At 44.7% G+C, this 13,696-nt stretch overlaps 1 protein-coding gene across 1 annotated transcript; it reads right to left on the reverse strand.

Annotated features, from left to right (window-relative positions):
* Positions 1 to 584: 584 nt before the first annotated feature.
* Positions 585 to 12,100, reverse strand: pdcd5 (programmed cell death 5). Its single transcript, XM_033036441.1, has 6 exons — positions 11,970 to 12,100; positions 9,094 to 9,137; positions 8,713 to 8,774; positions 5,189 to 5,280; positions 1,705 to 1,776; positions 585 to 896 (listed from the first exon to the last, which is right to left on the reverse strand). Exons 1-6 carry the CDS (start codon positions 12,036 to 12,038, stop codon positions 849 to 851), a joined length of 387 nt encoding a protein of 128 aa, XP_032892332.1. The 5' UTR covers positions 12,039 to 12,100; the 3' UTR covers positions 585 to 848.
* Between the last annotated feature and the right edge of the window lie 1,596 nt (positions 12,101 to 13,696).

A 13,696-nucleotide genomic window follows, 5' to 3' on the forward strand; every position in this document is an offset into this window, starting at 1 on the left:
ACCTTCAGGCATCAGGTACCTCTGCCATGTCCCTGCTTTAACATTTCCCCCACCTTGCTTTCACTGTTTCTTCACAGTGTATGAAGACTTCAGTCCCCTTACAACAGAGAGTGTAAGTTAAACCACTCTAATCCTTTCGTGCTTGTGGACAACCTGCTCAAGAATCGGGTTCTGATGCCTCCTCCTGTCTATTATGTTCATGTGCATTGGGGATGATTCTATCTGAGGTTATCTTGTAAAATGTGAATGCCATTGTTTGCGACATGAAAAGTAACGAGGGACAGCTGAAGGGTGGAAAGGATTTGTATGGTACTGCGAGAACATGATGTATCTAATGAAGTTCAAATTTATTACTGGCAAAGCAATATTTCTTTAAATTGAAATTACAATTATCAGGCACATTATAAACTCCAATCAGAAATGGTTAATCATTCATTCACAGCAAGATGCACACCATGGCCAATGGACAAAGTTGTGTTTTCTGCTGCCACTGTTCCGCATAGAACGCGTACATAGAACCCATTGAGCAGGTATGCACGGTCATTCATAAACCACTGTTTATATAAATAGCCACATCTTACAACTTGCTCATAGTCCACAATATTGCAGTTTAATTTAAATTGTTTGAGTTCTCCAAGTCTTTTCAAAATTTCCATCTTGAAATACATCTCCACAACTAACCAAGAGGTTTGTTTCATGCATTATAAACTGCATTAGGAACCACATTGTCAACCGATACAAACTATAAAATAATTCTTCCAGCAAACCAGGGGAGAACACTAATCGGTCCATTCTCTGTCAGTACAGTGCTCGAGTTCCAACTGATATTTTAGGCTCACATTCAGAATTCAGTAATCGTCCTCTTCATCAGAATCCATTACTTTTCTTCTGTTAAACTGAAATATACAAGATATGAAAGTAAGCTTTGCTAAACATTTTGCCGAGTATACATACTGTTACTGTTCGGTTCAAATCATGCAATTTCAATACCAAGTTTTTATTTCTATTTTCCTGCCAAGCTGATCTTCAAAGTCTGACTATCAGCAAGAAAAACAAATTTATAACTCCAAGATTTGAGATAGCCCTATATATCCTACAGAATGACTCCAGCTATTAATCTGAATCAAACTATTTTCTTTGTTGGCACCACTCGCAGTGGTCTTAAAGTGGAGACCAAATTACTTGTTAAACACTGAATTATAGCCTTGGTCGCAGGGGATTGGGTTTAAAAACACCCAGGAGAAAACTCATTTAAAATGTTGCATCAGATTTACAAAAAAACATCATGAATCCTTCCACTTTGATTTCCCTAATTAATCAATACTTGAAGTTCGTAGAGACATGTAGACATAATTCAGGACACATTCATCTTCAGGCTGATTGGAGCATCTTTTTCTAATAAATGTAGTTGTATTCATAACGACACCGAGCGATGAACATATAACCAAATGAATTTGTAATATCAAATACTGTAGATCCCACCCGTGCCATGTCTGTTTTTTTGTCTATGATTGTACCTGACTTTTATGTCTATGTTGTAAAAGCTTAACACGTTTTACAATCTCACCATTTCTATTTTAAAGGATGTATTTTATCTACAGATGCATAGTTTTGTTGTGGTGAAATTGTCGGGCTGCCAGAAAAGCAGCAAGACTTTTGTCACTTTGGAAATGAATCATTGGATTGTTGCACATATGCACATACCTTGACCATTGTTCGCTTTCCCAGCTGTTGGTTGACTTTCTCAAGGATTTCAATCAATCCTGATTCAGTAATCTAAAAATAATAAAAATATAGATGAGGTTTGAGATTTGTACCGGGGTCGAGTTCATTTCTGTATTTGCAGTTATTTAAAAAAACGAAAGCAGTACACTTTAAAAAGCATCAATTGGTCTTACCAACTTAAAATTCAAAACACTGAAAAATATTTCAACCAAGTGTTAATTCTTCTCCATTCCCCTTTTATAGCCTTCCTTACATCTCATTCTTTCTAGGACTAGCATGGAAAACTAGTTATTTTTGGTCAAATGCCAGTTGTGAAATGAGGCCCATGCAACCGATACAACCTCGCTGTGGATTTTGTTACTTAAAGATTCAACTTTTTAAAGTATTTCTAGGTTACTTTTCCACCACTAAAACATTCTGAATTAAGTCATCTCAAGGCTGCACTGAGAATTAGTTAATTAATTGTCAAGTTATAATTCTTATCCCTTGCATTTGATAAGGTCCCACATAGGAGATTAGTGGGCAAAATTAGGGCACATGGTATTGGGGGTATAATGCTGACATGGATAGAGAATTGGTTGGCAGGCTGGAAACAAAGAGTAGGGATTAACGGGTCGGTGCTGGGACCACAGCTATTTACAATATACATCAATGATTTAGATGAAGGGATTCAAAGTAACATTAGCAAATGACACAAAGCTGGGTGGCAGTGTAAACTGTGAGGAGGATGCTATGAGAATGCAGGGTGACTTGGACATGTTGGGGGAGTGGGCAGATGCATGGCAGATGAAGTTTAATGCGGATAAATGTGAGGTTATCCACTTTGGTAGCAAAAACAGGAAGGCAGATTACTATCTAAATGGCGTCAAGTTGGGAAAAGGGGAGTACAACGGGATCTGGGGGTCCTTGTACATCAGTCTATGAAAGTAAGCATGTATGTACAGCAGGCAGTGAAGAAATCGAATGGCATGTTGGCCTTTATAACAAGAGGAATCGAATATAGGAGCAAAGAGGTCCTTCTGCAGTTGTACAGGGCCCTAGTGAGACCACAGCTGGAGTATTGTGTGCAGTTATGATCCCCTAATTTGAGAAAGGACATTCTTGCTATTGAGGGAGTGCAGCGTAGGTTCACCAGGTTAATTCCCAGGATGGCGGGACTGTCATATGCTGAGAGAATGGAGCAGCTGGGCTTGTACACTCTGGAGTTTAGAAGGATGAGAGGATATCTCATTGAAACATATAAGATTGTTAAGGGGTTGGACATGTTAGAGGCAGGAAACATGTTCCCGATGTTGGGGGAGTCCAGAACCAGGGGCCACAGTTTAAGTATAAGGAGTAAGCCATTTAGAACAGAGACGAGGAAACACTTTCTCACAGAGAGTGGTGAGTCTGTGGAATTCTCTGCCTCAGAGGGTGGTGGAGACAGGTTCTCTGGATGCTTTCAAGAGAGAGCTAGATAGGGCTCTTAAAAATAGCGGAGTCAGGAGATATGGGGAGAAGGCAGGAATGGGGTAATGATTGGGGATGATCAGCCATGATCACATTGAATGGCGGTGCTGGCTCGAAGGGCCGAATGGCCTACTCCTGCGTCTATTGTCTATTGATTAGGCCATATTTATGAGTGTGTAGGCTTGCCCTGACTTATGAACCTCTCGATATACAATTCAGCTCCTATAAATATTATCGTCCCCTCTGTGGCAACCTCCCCACAGTAATCAGTGCCCACTGATCGGCACAAAAGGTTGGTCTGAAGAAGTCTCAACCCGAAACGTCACCTATTCCTTTGCTCCAGACATGCTGTCTGACCCAGAGTTACTCCAGCATTTTATGTCGATCTTCAGTATGAACCTGCATCTGCAGTTCCTTCCTACACAATCAGAGACCATTAAGAACACAGGCTGTCAGTTTCAACAGAGGCCACTTCAGGCAGTTGTTTAGTTCAGTTTAGATTGCAGTATGGAACCAGGCCCTTCGGTCCACCGAGTCCATGTCGACTAGCGATCCCCCTGCATCCTTCCCAACACCAGGGACAATTTACAATTTTACCAAGCCAATTAGCCTACAAACCTGTATGTCTGCAGAGCGTGGGAGGAAACCGGAACTCCCAGAGAAAACCCACGCAGGTCACAGGAAGAACGTACAGACAGCACCCAGAGTCAGGATCGAACCCGGGTCTCTGAGCTGCGGCCCCGTTGTTTCGGAACTTGGCACGCTATTGATACTTGTGCACCCCTAAATAATGTAACATGGGTCGATACGTTGAGCATGGTAACAAGCCTGGGAAAGATGCTAAATACATGTTCATGTTAACTGGCCTTCGACAACACCAGTCGTCACAACATGTCGAGGTGTGGTTACTGTAGAATGATAGATTTCTGGACATCGGAATAAATGTAACTGGGAGGACCTGTAGACTGCACCCTACCACATGTGAGAGGACCACAAGGAGGAAACGATCATACTCACAAAATAACATGGTATAACACCCAAACCATTACAATTAAACCAGTGAGCTAGAAAAACATTCTCTTACATTTTTTTCCCAACAACTGAGGACATTAAAACATTTCAATAGAGAATACACAATAGGTGCAGGAGTAGGCCATTCGGCCCTTCGAGCCTGCACCACCATTCACTGTGATTATGACAGATCATCCCCAATCAGTACCTTGTTCCTGCCTTCTCCCCAAATCCCGACTCCGCTATTTTTAAGAGCTCCATCTAACTATCTCAAAAGCATCCAGAGAATTTGCCTCCACTGCCTTCTGAGGCAGAGAATTCCACAGATTCACAACTCTCTGGGTGAGAAAGTTTTTTCTCATCTCCGTTCTAAATGACCTACTTAAACTGTGGCCACTGTTTCAGGACTCCCCCAACATCAGGAACATGCTTCCTGCCTCTAGCGTGTCCAATCCCTTAATAATCTTATATGTTTCAATAAGATCCCCTCTCATCCTAAATTCCAGAGTATACAAGCCCAGCCGCTCTATTCCATCAACATATGACAGTCCTGCCATCCCGGGAATTAATCTTGTGAACCTATGCTGCACTCCCTCAATAACAAGAATGTCCTTCCTTGAATTTGGAGACCAAAACTGCACACAATACTCCAGGTGTGGTCTCACAGGGGCCCTGTACAACTTTGCTCCTCTACTCAACTCCTCTTGTTATGAAGACCAACATGCCATTAGCTTTCTTCACTGCCTGCTGTACTGATGAACAAGGACGCCCAGATCTCGTTGTACTTCCCCTTTTCCCAACTTCACACCATTCAGATAATAATCTGCCTTCCTGTTTTTGCCACCCAGGTGGATAACCTCACATTTATCCATATTGAACTGCATTTGCCATGCATCTGCCCACTCGCCCAACCTGTCCAAGTCATCCTGCATCCTCTTAGCATTTCTGACCCATAATTCAACTTCAAAAGGAACTGGAGTTATATTTAGATTGACTGTCTTACCTTTCCACCAAGCTGCCCAATCTTTGCCATCTGTATCAAGTAATTCTCCACCGACTTGGCTTTTTCAGGCTTTACGAGAGCCAAGTTACTTACTGGGGGAGAAAAAAAAATGAAATTGCACTTAAAAGAATATTTTCACAGACAATTTGAATCATTTTGCAAACTACCTGAGCACTTTCTGAGATTAAAAGTTAAACTTAATGCTATTTTTAATATTTCTAATCACTATTTCACGGTGGATGAATTTTTCGGAAATGTTATATTTATAGCTGTTTGTTACGAGAAGTAGAAAACTGGTTGAAAAATGTCCAAAGTATCATCCATCAAACAGTCTGAACCTCAAAGTTAAGATAGGAATGAACGTGTCTTTAAACAGTTGTGTTTAGACTGCAGGAAGTGGCAATTAATTGGGTAAGTCTCACAAATTATTCACACAACCTGTAGCTGTTTATTCTTGTAGATATAGTGATGTGAAATTTATTTTTTAATGTAAACTGGTCTTTTCAATTCTGGCAGTGCACACACCATATGGTTGTCAGCAAATGCATAAAAACCACTTCAACCTTTACCAGCGTGAATCAAATAACTAATTATTTGTCTCATGGCATCTAATTTGTAAACGTGATATTGTAGTCGCCAAGAGATAAAGGTGATAAGATTACAACAACATTAGCAAGAAAATAAACATTGGGGCCTTCTCTAAATATATGCATTCTTCTTCTCCCCCAAATAATTAAAATCTGGTAAACCACAACCTGCTTGGCCAACTGTCACAGACAGGTGTAATCATGCAGGTGCTAAGACAGCCTCCCCATTCCCCACATCATCTAGAATTGGAGGCGGATAACATGCAGCCAGAAATGAATCCCTAGGACATAGTTGAGAAAGCAGGTTTAAAATAGTTGTCATTTAAAGGCTGGGTTGCAAGGAAGTTAATTGGAGAAACATTTAATGTCAGAATAGAAACCTGATGTCTCTGGGATGGCCGCAGAGTAGTTGGCAACTGTGGCCGAGGAATGTCAGAGCTTGTAACACTGCTGAGCTCAGTCTGATAGTGATTATCAGCCTGTATCACTCACCCGGCTAAGACTGATAGTGACGTTTACATGGGCACAGAGCATGATCTGTGCAATGATGAACAGAGATATGAAGTATCAGATGTTCCCGATGTTGGGGAAGTCCAGGACAGGGGGTCACAGTTTAAGGATAAGGGGGAATTCCTTTAGGACCGAGATGAGAAAAACATTTTTCACACAGAGAATGGTGAATCTCTGGAACTCTCTGCCACAGAAGGTAGTTGAGGCCAGTTCATTGGCTCTATTTAACAGGGAGTTAGATGTGCCCCTGTGGCTAAAGGGATCAGGGGGTATGGAGAGAAGGCAGATACAGGATACTGAGTTGGATGTTCAGCCATGATCATATTGAATGGCGGTGCAGGCTCGAAGGGCCGAATGGCCTACTCCTGCACCTATTTTCTATGTTTCTATCAGCTGGAAGACTGAAGTAAATTAGGAACATTTTACATATGGGTTGAAGGGAGATGTTAACATAGAAACATAGAAAACCCCGTGTTCTGGACTTCCCCAACATCGGGAACAATCTTCCTGCATCTAGCCTGTCCAACCCCTTAAGAATTTTGTAAGTTTCTATAAGAACCTCCCTCAATCTTCTAAATTCTAGCGAGTACAAGCCGAATGTTAATGAGTAGGAAAAGAAAGTAAATGTTAGAAAGGTTCTGTGACAGCTTGAGTGGATGAGCATGAATATACATATAAAACAGGTCTCGCCAGGCAGACCCAAAACATTAGGGCCCACCCCACTGAAGCTTCACCACACGCAGAGCAAGTAGCAAAAATAATGTCTGAAAGACCAGCCACACAATTCCACAAGTGATGGATCAGGTCAAAGCCGGCAGCACTACTGTGTCGAGCTTGGAATGGTGCTGGTCACACAATGGGCTAACAGGAGGTGGTGGTTTAAACACCCCATCCTCAACAATGGTGAGACCCACAATGTGAACAAAACAACCAGGCTCATAACTGTTCAGATCCATCTAGGATGCCAGCCTTCAATGGCTAGAACCTTCACTGGAAGAACTTCAGCAGCTCAAGACTCATTCCCATCTCCTCAAAGGCAATTAGTTAGGGTCAGCAACACTCACATAACTGAAATACAGATACAAAAAGCAAAGCAAGATAGGAAGACAGTAAAATCAGAACAAGTCACAAAGAATGAACCCTGTTCTGTGCCAATGCTACAGGAATAACACACTAATAAAGTACATTTACAACTGTGATTGTTACTCAGGTCCTTGCCTTTCAGATTGTGTGCGGTGGATTCAAAACTCCATTAATTTTATTAGGATTGCAGGGTTGTGGATATGAAACACACAGAATTTTTTTTAATGTTATGTCCATTTCCTTTAATGGTATGTGTTTTAGGAATTTTATAATATTTTCAAAATGATCCATTATTATTTGATTTGCTTTGAATATTTTTTACAATATCTCTAAATGTCAGATTAATCAACCAATTAATCAGATCAGATCAATCATAAATCTATTAAACATTCAGCATACTAGTTCTACCTCCCAAGGGTGTTTGGTGGGATGTTGCCAGTATTGTCAGGGGCAAGATGGTGGTGCTACAGGAAGCTGTGGTGTGATTCGAATCACACCCATCGAGTTGCCGAGGAAAGCATTCTTGGCATGGAGAGACCGCTGACCAGTACAATCTGCTCCAAATTGGTCTTTCTGCTTCAAGCTGACTTTGATCAATATAACACTGATTATATTTGAACGGTAAAATAGAAACGTAGAAAATAGGTGCAGGAGTAGGCCATTCGGCCCTTCGAGCCAGCACCGCCATTCAATATGATCATGGCTGATCATCCAACTCGGTATCCTGTACCTGCCTTCTCTCCATACCCCCTGATCCCTTTAGCCACAAGGGCCACATCTAACTCCCTCTTAAATATAGCCAATGAACTGGCCTCAACTACCTTCTGTGGCAGAGAATTCCACAGATTCACCATTCTCTGTGTGAAATTTTTTTTCTCATCTCGGTCCTAAAAGACTTCCCCCTTATCCTTAAACTGTGACGCCTTGTTCTGGACTTCCCCAACATCGGGAACAATCTTCCTGCATCTAGCCTGTCCAGCCACTTACGAATTTTGTGAGTTTCTATAAGATCCCCCCTCAATCTTCTAAATTCTAGCGAGTACAAGCCGAGTCTATCCAGTCTTTCTTCATATGAAAGTCTTGACATCCCAGGAAACAGTCTGGTGAACCTTCTCTGTACTCCCTCTATGGCAAGAATGTCTTTCCTCAGATTAGGAGACCAAAACTGTATACAATACTCCAGGTGTGGTCTCACCAAGATCCTGTACAACTGCAGTAGAACCTCCCTGCTCCTATACTCAAATCCTTTTGCTATGATCTTTAAAACTGACTTATGGCACAATCCACTTGATACTCTTAACATAATTACATTTACATTTTAAAGTCGTGTTTCCAGTTACTTACATCTGGCTCTAGCAGACTGATCCAAGACTTGAGCAAGGATAGTGTTCCTCATTTCTGTCTCCCTGCAATCAAAATGTGTTCATAATAAGGAGGTATGAATAAAGGATTGCATTGGTTCTGTACAAAATGAACATTAAAAAAAAACACTGGATTACTTAGAAGGGAACAGCAACATTTCAATACCAGAATTAAAATAAGGCCTTAAAGTCAGAACATTCTCAATATGTAATCATCTATGATAAACTCTGATGTGAATTTATAATCCTCCATCTGCCACCAACAGACACCTAGATACAACCAGTTGGAAAATGACAAAGTATAGCACAGCCTAATGTAAATAATGTCATTATAAAGATATTTTTCAGCAACTGGTGTTCTTACCGTTGCTTTGATTCTTGTTGTTGTTGCTGATCATCTGCTGCATCCTGAATTAAATAATTAATATTAATAACGTTAGAAAGTTCCCTTAAACAAATCATGGTTCTTTAAAAAACCCAGTCAGCTGACAACTCTGCAAATTGTGTATCATGCAAATATGACAGATTGAAGCATCTCGTATAAATGCACAATGATATTTTACACAATGTACAATTGATGCATCACATATAAACTTGACCTCTGTCAGTAGCTGACTTACATAATGAAAGAACTGGAAACTGTCAGTGAAATAATCTGTGCAGCCTTTTCTCTGTAAAAATAGCTTGTTCTTAATCTATAAGGTCAACGACCAATCCCAGCTACCACCTGCCCACATTTGGTCCGTACCCCTCCAAACCTGTCCTATCCAGACAGCATCTCTGGAGAGAAGGAATGGGGTATGTTTCAGGTTGACACCCATCTTCAGATAAACCAAAGCACTCCTTTCTTTACGCCCCCCCCATCACATCAGTTTGAAGAAGGGTTTTGGCCCGAAACGTCGCCTATTTCCTTCGCTCCATAGATGCTGCCTCACCCGCTGAGTTTCTCCAGCATTTTTGTCTACCTTCAATTTTCCAGCATCTGCAGTTCCTTCTTAAACACTCCACACAGGAGGTGACTTTCCAGTGAATGTACATCTTCCACAACTGCTTTAGTTGTGTACGAGCAAAAACAAATGCGGATTTATTCACGTTTGACCATCCAGTCCACACGGATGTTGCTGGGCACCGACTCACCTTCGTGTTAAACATCGACCTCCTAAAGCGTGGAGACCGACCCTGCCCCCCCCCCCCCCAACCCCCCCAAGTATTGTTTAAGAAGGAACTGCAGATGCTGGAAAATCGAAGGTACACAAAAAAGATGGAGAAACTCAGCGGGTGCAGCAGCATCTTTGGAGCGAAGGAAATAGGCAAAGTTGCCTATTTCCTTCGCTCCATAGATGCTGCTGCACCCGCTGAGTTTCTCCAGCTTTTTTGTGTACCCCCCCAAGTATTGGGTAGGCTAATGGGACTGAAGTATGATAAATCCCTGGGGCCTGATGGTCTGCATCCCAGGGTCCTCAGGGAGGTGGCTCTAGAAATAGTGGACGCATTGGTGATTATTTTCCAATGTTCAATATCCCCCTAGCGGCCCTGCCGCCTCACCGTTCAGGATCAGTTCCTGTGGAATGGAGGATAGCTAACGTTATCCCACTTTTCAAGAAAGGAGCGAGAGAGAAAACGGGGAATTACAGACCAGTTAGCCTGACTTCGGTGGTGGGAAAGATGCTGGAGTCAATTATTAAAGAGGCAATAATGGGGCATTTGGATAGCAGTAAAAGGACTAGTCCAAGTCAACATGGATTTATGAAAGGGAAATCATGCTTGACTAATCATCTGGAATTTTTTGAGGATGTGACAAGTAAAATGGATGAAGGGGAGCCAGTGGATGTAGTGTGTCTAGACTTTCAGAAAGCCTTTGATAAGGTCCTGCAGGGGAGACTGGTGACTAAAATTAGAGTACATGGTATTGGGGGTAGGGTGTTGACATGGATAGAAAATTGGTTGGCAGACAGGAAGCAAAGAGTAGGAGTGAACGAGTCCTTTTCAGAATGGCAGGCAGTGGTGAGTGGAGTGCCGCAAGGCTCGGTGTTGGGGCCGCAACTGTTTACTATATATATTAATGATTTGGAAGAGGGAATTATGAGCAACACTAGCAAGTTTGCGGATGACACAAAGCTGGGTGGCAGTGTGAACTGTGAAGAGGATGTTGAGGTTGCAGGGTGACCTGGACAGGTTGAGTGAGTGGGCAGATGCGTGGCAGATGCAGTATAATATAGATAAATGTGAGGTTATCCACTTTGGTGGCAAAAACAAGGGGGCAGATTATTATCTCAATGGGGTTAGGTTAGGTAAGGGGGAGGTACAGCGAGACCTGGGTGCCCTTATACACCGGTACACTGAAAGTTGGCGTGCAGGTACAGCAGGCAGTGAAGATAGCTAATGGAATGCTGGCCTTCATAGCAAGAGGATTTCAGTTTAGGAATAGAGAGGTACTTCTGCAGTTGTATAGGGCTCTGGTGAGACCACATCTGGAGTATTGTGTACAGCTTTGGTCTCCTAATTTGAGGAAGGACATCCTTGTGATTGAGGCAGTGCATCGTAGGTTCACGAGATTGATCCCTGGGATGGCAGGACTGTCATATGAGGAAAGATTGAAAAGACTAGGCTTGTATTCACTGGAGTTTAGAAGGATGAGGGGGTGATCTTATAGAAACATATAACATTATAAAAGGACTGGACAAGCTAGATGCAGGAAAAATGTTCCCAATGTTGGGTGAGTCCAGAACCAGGGGCCACAGTCTTAGAATAAAGGGGAGGTCATTTAAGACTGAGGTGAGAAAAAAAGTTTTCACCCAGAGAGTTGTAAATTTGTGGAATTCCCTGCCACAGACGGCAGTGGAGGCCAAATCACTGGATGGATTTAAGAGAGAGTTAGATAGAGCTCTAGGGGCTAGTGGAGTCAAGGGATATGGGGAGAAGGCAGGCACGGATTATTGATTGGGGACGTTCAGCCATGATCACAATGAATGGTGGTGCTGGCTCGAAGGGCCGAATGGCCTCCTCCTGCACCTATTGTCCATGTGTCTATGTGTCTATGTGACCCCAACATCCCCAACCCCGGTCCCGCCGTATTTCAGCTTCCGCTCGGCGACCGTTCACGGTGCTGCTTCTCCGGGCCTCGGCTCATGGGCCCCGTGAACGGCCGCCGCCCCCCCTCTCCCTCGCCCTCCCTCCTATACCCGGGCCCCGCCCGCCACGACCCGCAGCCCGGCAACGCGCCGCCACCGCCGCCCTCACCCCGCGCTGAGCCCGTAGCTCCGCCAATCTCTGCCGCCGGATCGTCTCCAACTCGGCGTCCTCCATCATCACCGTCCTCCTCCTCCTCACCGCACCCGCACCGCCCCCTAGTGGCCCCGCCGCCTCACCGCACCCGCCTCCTCACCGCACCGCCCCCTAGTGGCCCCGCCGCCTCACCGCACCCGCACCGCCCCCTAGCGGCCCCGCCGCCTCACCGCACCCGCACCGCCCCCTAGCGGCCCCGCCGCCTCACCGCACCCGCACCGCCCCCTAGTGGCCCCGCCGCCTCACCGCACCCGCCCCCTAGTGGCCCCGCCGCCTCACCGCACCCGCACCGCCCCCTAGTGGCCCCGCCGCCTCACCGCACCCGCACCCGCACCGCCCCCTAGTGGCCCCGCCGCCTCACCGCACCCGCACCGCCCCCTAGTGGCCCCGCCGCCTCACCGCACCCGCACCCGCACCGCCCCCTAGTGGCCCCGCCGCCTCACCGCACCCGCACCGCCCCCTAGTGGCCCCGCCGCCTCACCGCACCCGCACTGCCCCCTAGCGGCCCCGCCGCCTCACTGCACCGCCCCCTAGCGGCTCGCGCACCGCCCAGCAGGTCCTGCACCGCCCCCTGGCGGCCGCCCGTCACGGAGACAGGCCCTTCGGCCCACATGCCCGCGCTTGGCACATATCCCTGTAAACTTGCACTATCCATGTACCTATCTAAATGTCTTTTGAATGTGATAGTCCCTGCCTCAACTACCTCCTCTGGCAGCTCGTTCCATACACCCACCACCCAACCAAGCACCAAGGCAAATTCCTTGTATGTATACATACGTGGCTAACAAAATTTATTCAATTCAAAAATTTCCCCCCCCCCTCACCGTAAACCTATGTCCTCTGGTTCTTCATTCCCTTACTTAGGGTAAAATACTCTGTGCATTTAGAAACATAGAAAATAGGTGCAGGAGTAGGCCATTCGGCCCTTCGAGCCTGCACCGCCATTCAATATGATCATGGCTGATCATCCAACTCAGTATCCCGTACCTGCCTTCTCTCCATACCCCCTGATCCCTTTAGCCACAAGGGTCACATCTAACTCCCTCTTAAATATAGCCAATGAACTGGCCTCAACTACTTTCTGTGGCAGAGAATTCCAGAGATTCACCACTCTCTGTGTGAAAAATGTTTTCCTCATCTCGGTCCTAAAAGATTTCCCCCTTATCCTTAAACTGTGACCCCTTGTTCTGGACTTCCCCAACATCGGGAACAATCTTCCTGCATCTAGCTTGTCCAACCCCTTAAGAATGTTGTACATTTCTATAAGATTCCCCCTCAATCTTCTAAATTCTAGCGAGTACAAACCAAGTCTATCCAGTCTTTCTTCATATGAAAGTCCTGACATCCCAGGAATCAGTCTGGTGAACCTTCTCTGTACTCCCTCTATGGCAAGAATGTCTTTCCTCAGATTAGGAGACCAAAACTGTACGCAATACTCCAGGTGTGGTCTCACCAAGACCCTGTACAACTGCAGTAGAACCTCCCTGCTCCTATACTCAAATGCTTTTGCTATGAATGCTAACATACCATTCGCCTTCTTCACTGCCTGCTGCACCTGCATGCCTACTTTTAATGACTGGTGTACCATGACACCCAGGTCTCGTTACATCTCCCCTTTTCCTAATCGGCCACCATTCAGATAATAGTCTACTTTCCTGTTTTTGCCACCAAAGTGGATAACC

Source organism: Amblyraja radiata, chromosome 17 (genome assembly GCF_010909765.2).
Source record: "Amblyraja radiata isolate CabotCenter1 chromosome 17, sAmbRad1.1.pri, whole genome shotgun sequence".
NCBI lineage: Eukaryota > Metazoa > Chordata > Chondrichthyes > Rajiformes > Rajidae > Amblyraja > Amblyraja radiata.

Excerpts from the sequence above, each read along its gene's own strand:
- pdcd5 (XM_033036441.1), bottom strand. The coding sequence starts at position 12,038 with ATGATGGAGGACGCCGAGTTGGAGACGATCCGGCGGCAGAGATTGGCG. Across the intron at positions 9,138-11,969 it reads AGCTACGGGCTCAGCGCGGG|GATGCAGCAGATGATCAGCA; the intron begins GTGAGGGCGGCG and ends TATTTAATTCAG. Across the intron at positions 897-1,704 it reads GAAAGCGAACAATGGTCAAG|TTTAACAGAAGAAAAGTAAT; the intron begins GTATGTGCATAT and ends TGTATATTTCAG.